Source organism: Crinia signifera, chromosome 2, assembly GCF_055691185.1.
Source record: "Crinia signifera chromosome 2, ASM5569118v1, whole genome shotgun sequence".
NCBI lineage: Eukaryota > Metazoa > Chordata > Amphibia > Anura > Myobatrachidae > Crinia > Crinia signifera.
This window is the reverse complement of record NC_139218.1, coordinates 81,851,346-81,869,673: the sequence shown is the minus strand read 5'-3', so window position 1 is coordinate 81,869,673 and position 18,328 is coordinate 81,851,346. Positions and strand designations below refer to the sequence as shown.

The window sequence follows — 18,328 nt, the reverse complement described above, 5'->3', positions numbered from 1 at the left end:
GATTTCTCTGGAACCAAACGGCCCAGTTTCACAGGACCAAGATCATTCGAAGACCACTCAAAAGTTATTCAATATGATACTGGTCTCATGTAAATGGGTCAGCTGGTGCCGCAGATATAGCTGGTTGGTTAAAGGGGGGGGTGTTTCTTTCCCCCTCACACCAGAAAATGCAGGGACTAGGCTGCTGTGAAAGGAGCCATCCAAGTAATGTCCCTGCATGATCCTGGGACCATATTCCTGGGTAAGTCCCTGCATTTTCTGGTGTGAAAGGGGTATTATTTCGAATAGCCGGGACCTGCAGCGCTCTGAATACAGCTGGGCAGCCCCCTGCTCTCTGCCCGGCGGCAGCTGTCCCCAAGTTACTGCAAGCTTGTAATCCCCCTTGGCAATGATCATGTAATCCCACATGGCAATGAGCATGGCGATACATGGTCGGCACTGCAGCCCAAAGTCTGGAAGGTAAGTATATCTGCAGCTTCTATTTCCCCTCTTTTCTGTGCCAGGCCCTTGCATATGCCAACCTCTTTGCCATTTTCCACCCTATACTAAACCCTGGCCACAACCCCTATTATTGCGCATAATAGGCCCTTGATAATTTTCAGCTCCAGGCCCATTTAGACCTTAATCAGTCACTGACCCCACTGAACTTAATGGATAATTGGGACGAGCTGGACATTTTTTAACACGGCTAGTGAATTCTTTTTTAGAATTTAGCAGCTACACCATGCTTGATACATTTAGGTCTTTTGCCATTATTTTAGGAAATATTGAAGAAGCCTTTCTTTCTTCAGTATAATCATGACCTTACCTAATCCTATGAATATTACTGGTCAGTGGGTCACATTATGTACAGAAGATTTAAAAAGTAACTGGGCACCGCCATCCACTGAGTGCCAGCTCACCTCTAAAAATACAAATGGGTACTCCAAATCCAAATAAGACCTTTAGAAAAATCTCAATATTGAAGAAGAGAAGAGGAAAATTTGTAAATAGAAAAAGGATTTAGACCATAAATTCTGATGTTGTTCTTGAATGTTTAAAATATATACCATATTCACACAAATGAAACACTATTGATATGGTAACCATGTACTTAGTGATGTCTGCCAGATGAATATTGACTCAAATTTTAATTTTATGATCATTTTTTTTAAATTAACCTGCTTTAAAAAAAAAAAAATCAATTAAATTAACCGTGATAAATTACCTAGGGGAATACAAGAGGAAAAGCTATTCAATTGTGCACCTGATTTTCCCCAATAACCCACGTTCTTGCCCATTACTAAGCAATTACCAGCTTTAATAGGTGTTAACAAGGCATTCACGCACAGAATCCATGAAAAAGTTTACACAGATTGGTGCATTAACAGGGTCAAGGCACCCGCGATCATCCAAGTTATCTGGGATTTTATTTTCAACTCACTGAGGCAGGGGAAAAATAATCCCTGAAAACTCCTGGCATGGATAGTCCCGGAGGAATCAATTAGCTCATGGCAATGTATTGAATTACGCCGCAAGAATAATCAATGTACCACCTTTCCTTAACCTAATATATAGAAGTGGTACGACTGAATGAAATCTAATGAGCTGAAGTTGATCCTAACACTGTACAGGGCAAATTTCTGGCAGAAATATAGGCTGATGAAAAAATCCCCCTGCAAGTATATATAGGTGCCACGGACCAGAGATCATGAACCCCACCCCCATCGAAACCCCCCCCCCCCATCCATAGCAGCACTGCTTGCACCCCTTTAGTTATGGCCATGAACTAATCCAATCATATTTTGCTTACCTGTTTCATCATCCTTTGCTACATTGAGAGTCTGTATATGTGTCTTGCCATCTTGTTTAGGCTCTTCCTTCTGTAACAAAGCAACAATAACTTTTTGTATGTAGTCCTTGTATTAAAATTATGGATCCTGGGCTATGTGGGAGGCTGAGAGTAGTTTTGGTCCATGGAGAGTTCACTCTCCTGGCAGCTATACAAAGGCATTTACATGTATAGTATGAAAAGTGAATAAGCCACATACAACGTTGCTAATGATGGGGTAACACCAGCAGCAATAGCGAGTTGTATTTGTTAAAACATAATGGGGCAGATGTAGGATTATGGCTTTAATGTTTTAGAAATAACGGGCCCGCTTCTCCATAACAAGGAGAAGCGGGCACCCTTAAAAGCCAAATGTATTAACCCCCTGTAGCCGATAAGGAGAGACATTATTTCCTTTCTCCACGGCTCTTCTTATCGGCGCCCCTCGGCAGCACTGCACATTTATAAAAACCCTTCTCTCCCCCCTGCTGGGACAATGCTAGCCCTGAGCTGGTGAAGCGGCTGGGGCAGATTAGCAGCTAGGTGGCTATCAATACATTGGCCCGGCTGCTAATTATGGGGGGGATTAAAGGGGACAGCTGCACCAAGCGTTACTCGGCAGGCTGTCCCTAGCACACGTTGAGTGCGCTGATCATACATTTAAAAAAAAAAAAACGTAATCCCCTGCCATTTAACTAATGATAAATGCAGCATGTGCGCGGTAGCTCATACATCTGCCCAGGTATCTCTTACATATTTGTCATCTGTTATTTGTTTGTTTGTCCGATATGCATTAGGACACACTTTGGACTGATTTGGATAAAACCAATGGTAGATGCTTGATTGGGTCCAGATTAGGTTCACAGCCGCTAAAACCCCAATCCCGACCCTGTGAGGTCCCAGGGGCCCAAAAAGGGGTCTGGCCAATACTTAAAGTGGGTCAGGGAAGAAAGGTACAAAACAAGCAACACTAAGGAGGGGAATGGAGGCAGCAGACTGGGAGTTATATAGTGGGAGGAGCAGAGTCCCTAGCAGCACAGAGTATATTAGGAGATGCATGATGTGCCAGTGAGGACAGGGCTGTATGAGACAGGGGCAGTGACATGATGGGAGGAGGTGAATGAAGGCAGCAGAAAGCCACAGAGGTTGAGAGTTATATAGTGGGAGAAGTAGGGTCCCCAGCAGCACAGATTATAACAGGCAATGAGGATTGTGTCAGTGAGGACAGGGCGGCATGTGACAGAGGCAGTGACATGTTAGGAGGTGAATGGAGGCAGCAGGAAGCCACAGACTGAGAGTTATACCCCTTTTACACCAAAATCCCTGGTCGGACCCTGGTCTTTGAACACAGGAGTTTCCAGGGTTAGACCCAGCTTCATACCCCATTTACACAGCACTGTGACCCAGGTCTGCGCCGTTTACACTGAACCTGGGTCAGCCCTGCTTTTCCCTATGGATTACATTAAAAATGTCCATTTTAGGACTGATAAACTGCCATCCAACCTTCCCTCAATGATTTAAAATAAAAATTAGAAGACATGACAAGTTAGCATTGAAAAATGTTGGTTTGTTTATTTTGTAAAATATTTTTCAAAAAGTTATATTCAGTGCTCAAGCACACATAGCAGTATAAAAGTGCAGCATCACCCATGTGCTCCCCCCAGTCCCCTTCCCCTGCAGCAGCAGACCGAAACTCCCATGTGCTCCCCCCAGCCCCCCCCCCCCCCCAAAAAAAATAATAATATAAATGATACTGCATCCAATTATGATAACTGTGTGCACTGCCCGCATCCTTCCTGGCTGCTGTCTTTTGCCACTGCAGCGCACTGTAGAAAGGCGTCCAGCACTTCTGGTACCCTTTCAGCACTACCCGGATGTCCCAACCTGGGTTGGGACCATTTACACCGCCCACGACCCAGGTCCAACCAGTGTTCAACCCTGGTCAGGACCTGGATAGGAGACCAGTGTTACTGGTTGGCCCCTTTTACACCAACGCTGACCTGGGTCCAACCTGGGTTATTCCTTGGTGTAAAAGGGGTATTATATAGTGGAAGGAGAAGGGTCCCCAGCAGCACAGAGTATATCAGGAGATGGCTTATGTTTCAGTGAGGACAGGGCCGTGTTTGACAGGGACAGTGATATGATGTGAGGAGGGGAATGGAGGCAGTAGGAAGCCACAGAGAGATATACAATGGGATGCACAAGGTCCCCCAGCAGCACAGAGTATATCAGGAGATGCATGATGTGTCAATGAGGACAGGGCTGCATGGAGGCAGCAGGAAGCCACAGGCTAAAGGCCCCCTTACACTTGTCAACTTATTGTCTCAACAAATTGAACCTGATTGACTCGAGATTTATCCTATGTGCAGGAGGTTCAATCTCTTCCAATCTCTTGGTTATACTCAATGGCACAGGATTGTAGATTGTGTCCTACACATCAGGCACATAAGATTTTGTCAGACGGCACATCAGATCTCGTCAGATAAATTGACTCAAATTGGATGAAATCTCACAAAATCTCACAAGTGTAAGGGGCCCTTAAGAGTTATATAGTGGGAGGAGCAGGGTTCCCAGCAGCACAGAGTATAAAAGGAGATGAGGGTTGTGTCTGTGAGGACAGGGCTGCATGTGACAGGAGCAGTGACTGTTATTGTCTGCTTCTGTGTCTGGTATGCATGCAGACACTGTTGGACTGATTTGGATGAAACCAAAGGGAGGTGGCTTGATTGGGTCCACGCCCACTAAGACCCCCAATCCCGATTCTGTGCATTACATAAAGATCTGGGAGCCGACCACAGAGAGGTGTATTCCGGGCACACTATGGGCATGGGGATCATGTTAAGGGCCTTCAGCTGGATGGATCTGGATGAGCACTACAGAGAGGGATAGCAAATGGTCTGGGATGCCTATTGGAGTGCCCAGGACCTCTGATGTCAAGTTGGTATACGCCGGGTAGACCTTTGACCCGGGAGAATGTTCTGAACCTGAGCAACGCTGGGTACCTCAGTTAGTGCTAGTTGTTACATATTTCAAAATTGCATGTAATGTTCACCCAGAAATAATCATTCTATTTAATTAAATTAATTACTATTTCATTAGAATTTCAAAGGACAATTTTTAGATATGTTCTTGCATGTTGCTTCATATTATTACTGTATATTATCTTATCTTTAGGTAGTACGTAAATATTACTGTTGCCATTAACAATATTGCACTAGTCCCTGATTCTTTGTAAGCAGTGATATGTACATAGCTTCTGCGTGCAGCAGGCTAATTTAAATGGTCACACATGAATCTCAGAGGTACAATGCTAGAGATCACTGAATGTACTGTAAGAGCGTTTTCCAAATTCACACAGGATGCATCAGGAATGGCGCATGTACTATTATTGCTGTGTCCAGTGCTTTAGTAACAATAGAAAGCAGAATAAGCCACTTTTATCATTCAGTAGATAACTGCATTGCAGGTAAATGGTAATCAGTGCTGTAACTGCACATTTTGGTGCCCTGTGCCAGAAAGGGAATTGGTGCCCCTCCCTCATACTGAGAATAGGGACAATGCACGCCAAAGGCACATGCCAAAAACTTAGGGCATGGCTTAGTGGGGAAGGGGTAATAGTGCTGTAAGGGTTAAACCCTCTAAGGTTTTGTAAACTTATTTGTATGTACATGATGTTTTATGTTTTTGTATTAATAAATAATGTAAATGCCAAGTGTTGTATATTATTTATACACATTGCTGACAGTGGGAAGAAAGAGTGTTGTATGTGCCCCACATACATTGGTGACAGTGGTAGAAAGTACTAGAAGCCTCACCACACACAGCTGTAAGTGTGGGAGAGGCGCGGGCAGCTAGCAGGGAGGAGTATAAATAGTGCATGCATTGGGGTATGGGTCACTGGGTCGACCAAATTAAAGTCAACATACATAGAGTTGACCACTGAATGTCGACAGAGCAAAAGGTTGACATACCTAAGGTTGACAGGGTCAAACTGTCGACACAAGCAGAAGTTTGACATTGGGAAGGTCGACAGTCAAAATGTTGACATGGGTTTCTAACATTTCTGTTGTCCCAAAGGTCGACAAGGCATGGGTACACTGTGCCAGCTCGCCATGATCAAAACATGGTGCCTCACTGCGCTCGGCACACTATTCTATTCTCTCTCCACGCTTTAGTGGATGGTAGGGCATGAAATGCCGCCTGTCGGCACATATCGTCTCAAGAAAAAAAAAAAAACACCTGGAAAAACCCATGTTGACCTTTTGACCGTCGACCTACCCAATGTTGACCTTTTGACCCTATCAACCGTTTTCCTTAATAGTGTTGACCATCGACCATATACCCATGCATTGAGCCAGTCAGACTGCTGTTCGCCAGAAAAGTGCTGCATCCCGTCTGTCTTCACCGCATTGCAGAAGAGCTGGCAGTGAACAAAGCAGCAGCTGAAGACAGCTGGATGGGACAGAGCAGGTGTCAGGCAGAGGGTATGGCGCTGTACTGAGTGAGTGCTCAACGACGGTGGACGGCTGTTTGGCAGCATTGTGTAGAGAGTGGATTACCGCTGAGCGGTAGTCAGCAGCAGCGGGCAGCTGTGTTGGCGGCGGTGAGTGGCCCTGTGGTTGGTGCTGCTAGATGGCGCACCCACAGTGCAAATGAGCTGTGGGCAAGGCACCACTGGCACACACGTAGTTACGGCCCTGATGGTGATTGACACTGATCAGTAGAAGGAGCCAGCATGCTTCATTTTATAACACTAATACATAGCCATTTACCTGTAAACATCCCCAAAAACCTACCTTGGTTTCTATGACATCGCCTCTCCTTGTCCTTTTCATGATTTCATCAATCCTCTGCAGAAACAGAAAACATATGTGTAGCTTACACACGGATTTACCATGCTTCCATTTACTTCTATTCATACACTAAATATTTGCAGATAGTCTACATTGTAATTAAACAAACATGTGAAGGTCTTGTAAGATGACTGTGTGCCCGATTATATTAATAAGCTCTGTTTTCACTAAAAAGGATGGATAGCATCGGTATTGTAAATGTCTTTTATACACATCAATTTTGTCATCTCTTTAATCTCACCATTTCAAGAATACTGGCGATGACTGCACCTCAGATGGAAGACAATCTATGTATTGAGGAAAGGTATCAGATGGGGAAACATTCCTGAGCACGCTCTGAACAGATTAGTTTATGCAGTAGGGTCTGAGCAGTGGGGGATTTGTGCAATGCAGTCTGAGCAGTGGTTGTAGTAATAGTGGGTTTATCCAGTAGGATCAGAACAGTGGTGGTTTATGCAGAGGGTCGGAGAAGTAGGTTACATATGAGGTGGGCCAGTGGGTGATTTGTGCGATGGGGTCTGAGCAGTTGGGGGTTGTGCAGTGGGGTCTGAGCAGTAGCGGGTTGTGCAGTGGGGTCTGAGCAGTTGGGGGTTGTGCAGTGGGGTCTGAGCAGTAGCGGGTTGTGCAGTGGGGTCTGAGCAGTAGCGGGTTGTGCAGTGGGGTCTGAGCAGTAGGGGGTTGTGCAGTGGGGTCTGAGCAGTAGGGGGTTGTGCAGTGGGGTCTGAGCAGTAGCGGGTTGTGCAGTGGGGTCTGAGCAGTAGGGGGTTGTGCAGTGGGGTCTGAGCAGTAGCGGGTTGTGCAGTGGGGTCTGAGCAGTAGCGGGTTGTGCAGTGGGGTCTGAGCAGTAGCGGGTTGTGCAGTGGGGTCTGAGCAGTAGGGGGTTGTGCAGTGGGGTCTGAGCAGTAGCGGGTTGTGCAGTGGGGTCTGAGCAGTAGCGGGTTGTGCAGTGGGGTCTGAGCAGTAGCGGGTTGTGCAGTGGGGTCTGAGCAGTAGCGGGTTGTGCAGTAGGGGGTTGTGCAGTGGGGTCTGAGCAGTAGGGGGTTGTGCAGTGGGGTCTGAGCAGTAGCGGGTTGTGCAGTGGGGTCTGAGCAGTAGGGGGTTGTGCAGTGGGTCTGAGCAGTAGCGGGTTGTGCAGTGGGGTCTGAGCAGTAGGGTTTTTATTTTTGAAACTGATCATGGCTTTATGGAGTGAAGGTTTATGCAGGGGGTCCGAGCAGTGTGTGTGTGTGTGTGTGTGTGTGTGTGTGTGTGTATGCATGCATGTGTCTGTGCATCTAAGGGGGTTTATGATGTGGGGTTTGTGCATTGCAGCTGCCGTTGAGGCACATTAGACAAGGTTCTCAGTGGTATATGTGAGATTAGATGCAACACTGATCCACCAATCACCATAGAGGATTCCTTACCCCGATTCCTGTTATATGGCCCTGTTTATCAAAAACAACCAAATCACTTTTGCTGGCATACACATTATAATAATATATGTAGATTGAGTTTAAGCTACTAATACATCACCTGAATATCACGCATCAACATTTTATTGCATATGCTATGCCTATTCAATATGCACTTGTAACCCCGTCAGATACAGTAGACTGCAATCTATATAAGACCGGCAAGCGTTACCTTTTTCCGTTCTAGACGTTCCTGCTCAATCTGCTGCATAATCTGTTCTTTCTCTACTCTCATGGCTTCCGCTGCTTCTCGGGCCTTCAGGTCAGCCTCTTCCTTCTGCAGAAGCCAAAATGTGACATACAGAGGAGTTCACATACAAGGAGTCTGTAGGATAGCATTTTATTCATAATAACAAATGGTCAGAATGGTGAGAGAATTCGTACATTCTCTGCTTTTAATGACACAACTCCTTGAGAAATCGGTTTCAAGACCTGCAGCGATATGGCTGGGATGTACCTCCTCCAGTTAGTACGGGATACATATGGATGACCGGTGGTCGGGATGCCAGTGGTCAGAATACAGAGTGAATCCCAACAGGGGTCACGTAAATATATTTACCCTCCTCAACACTCCCTTGCAGTAGCTTTACCCCCCTTCCCCACAGCCTGACCATAACCCTCCCCCAATAATACCTAAACCTAACCCGCCACCTAACATTAACCCCCCTTTCAGGTGCCTAAACCTAAATCCACCTTCCCTAACCTTACAATTGGTATTCCAGCAGTCAATATTCCGGCACAGGTCTTCTGAAGGCAGTCAGGATGCCAGCGTCGGTGTGTTTCCATGAAAATGCTGGGTGTTGCCATGGGAATGCGGGTGGGACGACGTCACATGACGTCAACCGCCCACCCTTTTTTTCGTCCCGGCACCCGCAAATAAGTCAGTCTTCAATTACTTATATTTGCGAAGGAAGGAGAAATCATTTGATCCATCAAATGATTTCTCCTGCAGCGGGCACATGCGAGGGGGGGGGGGGGGGGGGGGATGTGCCTTCGTAACAAATCCCCTCACATGGTTGCAAGGGGAAATGACGGCGGGGGTGTCGGTAAGGACATAAGTCATGCAAGGACTCGGTAGATTCGCAGCTTACTAAGTCAATTAGAATCACCCCCATAATGTGCTTATTTTATGCTGACGTTATTACTAAGTGATGATTTACCTGTTTTTCCTGGAAGGCCTGCATTTCCCTTTCTTGCTTTTCCTTCAGCAGTCTCTCTTCCTCTGCTTTTGCCTTTGCTGCTTCTTCTGATTTTCTCTTAGCTTCCTCAGCTTCTTGCTTTCTCTTCTCAGCCAGCAGTCGGGCTTCCTCTTGTAAACGTTTTCGCTCTTCTTCTGCCTTCCTTCTGTCCTCCTCCATCTTCAGTCTGGAAAGACAGATTAATTAGTACAAATGTACCAAAAAAGTGTACACAAACAGCAGTCTATGCAGTCCCTAGTAGCTATTTTATTGCTGCTGCACACATGTAAAAACTGATGGGTATCTCAGCAGTGACCAAAATCCTTTGCAGCCTTAATCAAGTCTAAAGGTAAGATCTTTACCACCAAACATTGTAATCGCAGCCATGCTGGCGCGGCAAGCAATCCTGAGGACTAGAACTTGTGCATGCACGTGCCACGACAGGAAATAGTGTGATGCAGGCTTGTCGCAGCCCTGTGCATTAAGTCGCACCACGGTACGCCACATGTGTCCAAAAATGATTATAGTAAACAGATTAAATTGACCCACCTCTCCGCTTCCTCCCTCTCACGTCTCTCCTGCTCATCTTGCTCTTTCTGCAGGCGAGCCTGACGTCTCTTCTCCGCCAAAGACCGTGCAGCCTCCTCAGCATCAGTCGTGCCTGCTATAATCTTTCCATGGCCTGAATTAAGAAAAGAGCATTGCTGGTAAGAGTAGTTAATTACTGTATACCTGATAAATTGAGTTTAGACATAGAATTGTTTTCTTAATATCCTCTTTGTATATGTGATTATTTCATTCTTGGGTGTATTTAATTAAATTTTCCCATCTCTCCTTTTGTACTTCCCTTACCCCCTCCTATTTGCTAATGCTGTTTGAAAAATCTCAATAAAATATAAAATACAGTTTAAAAAAACAAAACAGCAAATCTCGTGCTTGTTCCATGACAATATGTTTAGCTCTCCAAAAGGGATGACGCATATTCTTTATTAAATGGTTTCATAAAATAATTTAATTGAGAAATTAGCCTACTGTACATTTCATGAATCTTTGATTGAGATATATATATATATATATATATATATATATATATATATATATATATATATATATATATATATATATATATATATATATATATATATATATATATATATATATATATATATATATATATATATATATATATATATATATATATATATATATATATATATATATATCTGTGCGAGCCGGCACTCCTCAGTAATGTGACAAAGGGACCCCGGGTGCCATCCACAGATCAATAATAGTAGGTAAGGATTGGCGTCACTCCGGGGAAATTTTCAAATGCACAAATTTATTTGTAGAGAAGTCGATATGTCAGTGCAGTCGACGTTTCAATGGCGTGTAGCCATTTTCCTCAGGACATAACATGCGAGACAACAAGTGTACAATACAAACAACACAATTATATATAGCGCGCTTACCTGACAGGGTCCGCCCGGCGGCTGGGTGCACGCCGTCCTGCCCCCATTGCTGGGTGTTCCGGTATGCTGACGTCAGCTTCCGGCTCCCGTTGTCCGGGAAACGCACCAAGCTAACGTCCCCAGCCGCCGGACGTCATCCAGCTGGTCTCAGCACCGCTGTGAATTACACACAAATAATGAATGTACAGAATATTGCCAACATCACAATGTAACCTATATGCGGCAGAGCAATGAACTAATAAAATGACAACCTAACGGATACAATATCAATATAATATACTCCAATTGAACCTCTCATTGAGCCCCAATGGTTTACTGGTCTGCAGCCTGAATATCCATCGGGCTTCCAATTTGAGGAGTGCTCCATCCCGATCTCCCCCTCTACGCGGTGGGGGGACATGGTCGATCAAAATAAATTTCAAATCTCCAATGGAGTGACCAGCCTCCAAAAAGTGTCTGGCCACCGGCTGCTCCGCGGATTTAGACTTGATGGCATTTGCAATGGCCGAGCGGTGTAAGGCCATCCTGTCACGAATAGTACGTATGGTCTTACCCACATAATGTAGACGGCAAGGGCAAAATAAAAGGTATATGACATGAGTCATGAGACAAGTGAGCACATGCTTGATGGGGATGGAACTATGATTAATGGGGTGACTGAATGACTTACACACCACCATGTTCTTACAGGTGGTGCAGCTGAGGCACCTATAACATCCCGGGGCCTTCGTCAAAAAGTTGGAAGGGGGCTGAGGTGTGTCAAAACCCGTTATATCTGTCTTGACCACTCTGTCCTTAATATTGCGGCCTCGAGTATAGCACGCCATTGGCCTGATTTGTTGTAGACCTGGCAGAGATGTATCTGTCTTGACGATCGGCCACAAAGCTGTTGTGGCCCTTTGCACGACCGGGCTGGACAGTGAAAACTGCTGTTTCCACGGTATGACGTCCTTCTGGTGACGGATTTTAGGTCTCAGTAGTTCATCATGTGGAGTGGCTAGGACTTCTTTTTGTAAATTACGTAGTGACTTGAGGTTGTACCCCCTATGAACAAACTTATCCACTACTGTGTTGGTACTGTCCACTGCCGCCTCCTGCGTGCTGGATATCCTGGCTGCTCTTATTAATTGGGATTTAGGAAGGCCTTGTTTCAAGGGGTTGGGATGGTGGCTGGACCCCAACAGCAGGGTGTTACGGTCTGTTGGCTTTGAATACACTGTAGTATGCAGCTGACCGTTGTGCAGAGATATCCTCACGTCCAGATACTCTATTGAGTCCCTTTGGATACTGTATGTATACTTTATGGGGCTGGTACTGTTGTTGATGGCTTGAATGTGGTCTTCTAGGATAGTTGTAGGTCCTGTCCACAAGCAAAATAAGTCGTCGATAAAACGACAATACATCAATAGGTGTTTGGCGATGTAGTCAACCATCAAGAACTTGCTCTTCTCTTCCGCGAACATAAAAATGTTCGCGAGACTCGGCGCCACTGGGCTCCCCATAGCACACCCCGTTTTTTGCTGATATATGGCACCATTAAACAAGAAATAATTGTGCTCTAAAGTTAGTGTCAGTAGCTTCACAAACAAGTTATGGTCCACATTACTGACATCATTGGTGCGAAGAAATTCCGCTACCGCTGCTACTCCTGCTGTCTGCGGGATGGCGGTGTAAAGACTACACACGTCTAGTGTGACCAACACCGTATCATCTGGGACGTGTGAGAACTCTTGTAGTCGAAGTAAAAAATCGGTGGTGTCCTTTATGTAGGTGGGCTGCCGTTGTACATATGGTTGGAGCAAAGAGTCCAGGAATTTTGAAACGGGTTGAAATAATGAATTGTTAGCCGAAATAATCGGTCGTCCCGGTGGTTTTATGGGATTTTTATGTAATTTGGGTACTGTATAAATGATGGGTATGACCGGAAACTGTTGGGTGAGGGCTTTGCACAAATCTTTGCTGATGAGATGATTTTGAGTGGCCTCATGTAACAAGGTATCCAACTCACGCTTGTAGATGTTGGTAGGGTCAGCCTCTAAACGATCATAGACCTGCCCATCACTGAGTTGATGGTCGATTTCAGCCTTATAGTCGCTCAAGTCTTGGACGACTATGGCGCCATAGTCGTCCAAGACTTGAGCGACTATAAGGCTGAAATCGACCATCAACTCAGTGATGGGCAGGTCTATGATCGTTTAGAGGCTGACCCTACCAACATCTACAAGCGTGAGTTGGATACCTTGTTACATGAGACCACTCAAAATCATCTCATCAGCAAAGATTTGTGCAAAGCCCTCACCCAACAGTTTCCGGTCATACCCATCATTTATACAGTACCCAAATTACATAAAAATCCCATAAAACCACCGGGACGACCGATTATTTCGGCTAACAATTCATTATTTCAACCCGTTTCAAAATTCCTGGACTCTTTGCTCCAACCATATGTACAACGGCAGCCCACCTACATAAAGGACACCACCGATTTTTTACTTCGACTACAAGAGTTCTCACACGTCCCAGATGATACGGTGTTGGTCACACTAGACGTGTGTAGTCTTTACACCGCCATCCCGCAGACAGCAGGAGTAGCAGCGGTAGCGGAATTTCTTCGCACCAATGATGTCAGTAATGTGGACCATAACTTGTTTGTGAAGCTACTGACACTAACTTTAGAGCACAATTATTTCTTGTTTAATGGTGCCATATATCAGCAAAAAACGGGGTGTGCTATGGGGAGCCCAGTGGCGCCGAGTCTCGCGAACATTTTTATGTTCGCGGAAGAGAAGAGCAAGTTCTTGATGGTTGACTACATCGCCAAACACCTATTGATGTATTGTCGTTTTATCGACGACTTATTTTGTTTGTGGACAGGACCTACAACTATCCTAGAAGACCACATTCAAGCCATCAACAACAGTACCAGCCCCATAAAGTATACATACAGTATCCAAAGGGACTCAATAGAGTATCTGGACGTGAGGATATCTCTGCACAACGGTCAGCTGCATACTACAGTGTATTCAAAGCCAACAGACCGTAACACCCTGCTGTTGGGGTCCAGCCACCATCCCAACCCCTTGAAACAAGGCCTTCCTAAATCCCAATTAATAAGAGCAGCCAGGATATCCAGCACGCAGGAGGCGGCAGTGGACAGTACCAACACAGTAGTGGATAAGTTTGTTCATAGGGGGTACAACCTCAAGTCACTACGTAATTTACAAAAAGAAGTCCTAGCCACTCCACGTGATGAACTACTGAGACCTAAAATCCGTCACCAGAAGGACGTCATACCGTGGAAACAGCAGTTTTCACTGTCCAGCCCGGTCGTGCAAAGGGCCACAACAGCTTTGTGGCCGATCGTCAAGACAGATACATCTCTGCCAGGTCTACAACAAATCAGGCCAATGGCGTGCTATACTCGAGGCCGCAATATTAAGGACAGAGTGGTCAAGACAGATATAACGGGTTTTGACACACCTCAGCCCCCTTCCAACTTTTTGACGAAGGCCCCGGGATGTTATAGGTGCCTCAGCTGCACCACCTGTAAGAACATGGTGGTGTGTAAGTCATTCAGTCACCCCATTAATCATAGTTCCATCCCCATCAAGCATGTGCTCACTTGTCTCATGACTCATGTCATATACCTTTTATTTTGCCCTTGCCGTCTACATTATGTGGGTAAGACCATACGTACTATTCGTGACAGGATGGCCTTACACCGCTCGGCCATTGCAAATGCCATCAAGTCTAAATCCGCGGAGCAGCCGGTGGCCAGACACTTTTTGGAGGCTGGTCACTCCATTGGAGATTTGAAATTTATTTTGATCGACCATGTCCCCCCACCGCGTAGAGGGGGAGATCGGGATGGAGCACTCCTCAAATTGGAAGCCCGATGGATATTCAGGCTGCAGACCAGTAAACCATTGGGGCTCAATGAGAGGTTCAATTGGAGTATATTATATTGATATTGTATCCGTTAGGTTGTCATTTTATTAGTTCATTGCTCTGCCGCATATAGGTTACATTGTGATGTTGGCAATATTCTGTACATTCATTATTTGTGTGTAATTCACAGCGGTGCTGAGACCAGCTGGATGACGTCCGGCGGCTGGGGACGTTAGCTTGGTGCGTTTCCCGGACAACGGGAGCCGGAAGCTGACGTCAGCATACCGGAACACCCAGCAATGGGGGCAGGACGGCGTGCACCCAGCCGCCGGGCGGACCCTGTCAGGTAAGCGCGCTATATATAATTGTGTTGTTTGTATTGTACACTTGTTGTCTCGCATGTTATGTCCTGAGGAAAATGGCTACACGCCATTGAAACGTCGACTGCACTGACATGTCGACTTCTCTACAAATAAATTTGTGCATTTGAAAATTTCCCCGGAGTGACGCCAATCCTTACCTACTATATATATATATATATAGATACAGAAGTACCAGCACACTCGCCAGTCCTGCGAATGGGGTGCAAACAGCACCCACTTCCCAGGATGGGGTGCATTGGCCTGTGACCACACACTCTTGTAAATACAAACACAGGGGGCCCAGCACTCACTACAACAAACTAACTCACCTTAGCATTCAAATAATCAATTAAATAAATAATGGGGTTTTAGTTCATGAATTGATCAATGCATTTAAGCTTGCAGCCCATCGCCAAGGGACCCCATTTCACTGCAAGTCCTACACTAACAACTGGTTATTCAATTGATTATTTTTTTTTTTTTTTTTACTTTTTTTTTATTAAAGCACTGCAGTACAATTACAAAAATGTTTATGCTTTTGATGATATAACAAAGTCTGTTAGTAAAATGAAATAGCATGACAAAGATATGAGGGAACATTTTGCATACATTGAACTTATGACGAGCATGAACAATTATCCATCAAATAAAGTGTACATTTTGAATTGTATGAGGTGTCATTTTTTAATTCAGCCTGGGTATCAAGCATTTGTGAGATTCTGGAGGGGGGGAATGTGTCAGGGAGAGAAGGGAGGGGGGGGGGGGGGGGGGAGGGAGTCCCGGAGCACCAAGGGCAAAGGAGAAAAGAGGGCAAACCAATTTCCACATCTAACCGTCAGTAGTAAAGGGAAGGTCACCTCCTAAACGCCTCAACTCATACCATTCTGTGTTTTTAAAAGTAGCCTCAATACGTTTTTGATAGTCCAAGGGTAAAGTAGTCACATAAGTCTCCCATGTTTCGAAAAATCTTAAGGTGCGTTTCTCTTTGTCTAATGTTGTTTCTAGCCAGTCCATTTGGAAAATGTGGTGAAGTTTAGTTTTAAAGAGAGCTAGTGATGGGGTCTGTGGGGAAATCCATCCCTGTAAAATAGTTTTACATGCTGCCGCTTGAATAGCCAGTGCAAGTTTCCTGCATCCCTTTGCTACTCTCTGAGACTTCGGAATCATCCCAAATACTGCCCATTCTGCGTTTAAGGGCAGGTAGTTCAGTAAGTTCTCTAGTGTGTATTCACGGACCTGCAACCAGAATCTGCGTACAAGAGGGCATGACCAAATACAATGAAGCAAACGAGCATCTGTTGCTCCGCACCTTGGACAATTACCCGATGAGGGCATGCCCGCCAGCACTTGACGATGAGGTGAATAATACGTTCTATGATGCAAGTTCATGAATAATTCTTGATATTGGGCTGCCGGTAGTAATTTACATGACTCGGCTAAATTCTTGAGTAGGTCTTCACTAGAGAGATCTGGGAAATCATGTTGCCACTGGCTCATCCCTGTTCGGATCTTTGAGTGGTCTATAATCGGTCTAAGATAATTATAATGTATTGAAATTGCTTTTTTACTAGCTGGTGCAGCTCTAAGCATGCATTCCAAATCACTGTACCAATCCTTATCTGAGAAATTTTCAGTCATAGTTTTGGCGAAGTGGCGCATCTGGAAGTATGCCAGAGGATATCCCTGCAAAATGGGAAATTTTTGACTAGCCTGTTGAAACGTGAGTATCTTTTTGTCAGAGGGATCCGATATACTCCCCAAGTCAGTAATACCCTCACGATAGAATAATGTGAATGGAAAGGCGGCCTCCCCATGCTGGAACCTTTCCTCATCCAGGAATGTCACAAAGAGGGATTTGTGGGAATTCAAGTTTTTGCTGCCTCTAACTTTATGCCAAAAGCGATAAACTGACCACAAGAGCGGGTTATCTTTAATCTGTGGGGCTACTTCAGCTTCAAATTTATGTAGGAAGGATATTAGATTGCCCTCTAAGAGGAACTGTCGTTCTAGCATTGTGTTCGTGTAATATTCAGTGTTTTGTAGCCAGTCTCTCAGATGCCTCATTACAGCAGCATGATTATAAGTCAGTATGTGGGGGAGATTAATGCCCCCATTGAACTTTGGCTGCTGTAACTTGATAAGCGCAATACGGGGTTTTTTCCCCCTCCATATGAAGCCCCTAAAAAGGGCATTAATCCTATTAAGGTCCGAGTTACTTATAAGGATTGGAAGAGATTGTAACAAGTAGAGGAGGCGGGGGAACGTCGTCATTTTAATAAGGTTTGCCCTTCCCAGATAGGATAGGGACAGAGCTTTCCACTTGTCCAGCTCCATCGCTATTTCTGAAATAGCTCTTTCTATATTAAAGTGGTATAGGTTAGACGGATTTTTGGGTAACTTTATACCCAAATATATAATATGGTCCCTTGCCCACTTTATGGGTAGGTGAGTACACTGAGTAGGGCATGTCACCTTATCATTCAAGCACATTCCTACTGATTTATTTAGATTTATTTCGAAACCTGATATTGTCCCATAATCATGTAATATATTCAATATATTTGGGAGAGAGGAGCCCGGGTTAGCAATATAAAGTAGTAAATCATCCGCAAATGCCGATAATCTTACCTCTACATTTCCTATCATAATTCCTTCAAATGCTGGGGATGCTTGTAATATTCTGAGCAGGGGGTCTAATGATAGATTAAAAAGAAGTGGGGATAGGGGGCATCCCTGTCTTGTACCTCTATACATTTGTACGGGGTCTCCCCTGGTTCCATTAATTAAGAGCGAGGTAACTGGTTCTTTGTAAAGATATCGGATGAGTTTAATAAAATCTGAATCGAATCCTCTAGTTTGGAGTACCTGAAAAAGGTGAGACCAAGACACAGTGTCAAAAGCCTTCTGTGTGTCAAGACTCAGGAGCGCATAGCTACCCCCCGGATTCCTTTTTGCCGCTATTGTTGCTGCTATGGCGGTACGTATTGCTTTTACAGAATGTCGTTCTTTAACCCCTTCCTGACAGAGCCAGTTTTTGCGTTCCTGACAGAGCCCTTTTTTTCAAATCTGACATGTCTCACTTAAGTGGGGATAACTTTTTTTTGCTTTTACTTATCCCAGTGATTTTGAGATTGTTTTCTCGTGACACATTGTACTTCAAGTTAGTGGTAAATTTTCATCGATACAGTCTGTGTTTTTTTGTGAAAAATACCAAAATGTCGGAAAAAAATGGAAAATTTTGCGATTTGCAAAATGTTAAATTTTCTGCTTGTGAGACAAATAATCTTACCACTCAAAATAGTGAATAACTAACATAG

At 44.8% G+C, this 18,328-nt stretch overlaps 1 protein-coding gene across 8 annotated transcripts in view; it reads right to left on the bottom strand.

The window, feature by feature from the left end:
• The window catches only part of MAP7D2 (MAP7 domain containing 2), a 137,309-nt gene that overhangs the window by 9,816 nt on the left and 109,165 nt on the right, over positions 1 to 18,328 (bottom strand). For all 8 annotated transcript variants that reach the window (XM_083172477.1, XM_083172475.1, XM_083172476.1 and 5 more), the window contains 5 exons: positions 9,842 to 9,974; positions 9,275 to 9,479; positions 8,287 to 8,391; positions 6,607 to 6,660; positions 1,793 to 1,862 (listed from right to left, as the gene is read on the bottom strand). In XM_083172477.1, coding sequence (XP_083028603.1) covers positions 1,793 to 1,862; positions 6,607 to 6,660; positions 8,287 to 8,391; positions 9,275 to 9,479; positions 9,842 to 9,974 — 567 coding nt within the window. The remainder of the gene's footprint in view (positions 1 to 1,792; positions 1,863 to 6,606; positions 6,661 to 8,286; positions 8,392 to 9,274; positions 9,480 to 9,841; positions 9,975 to 18,328) is intronic.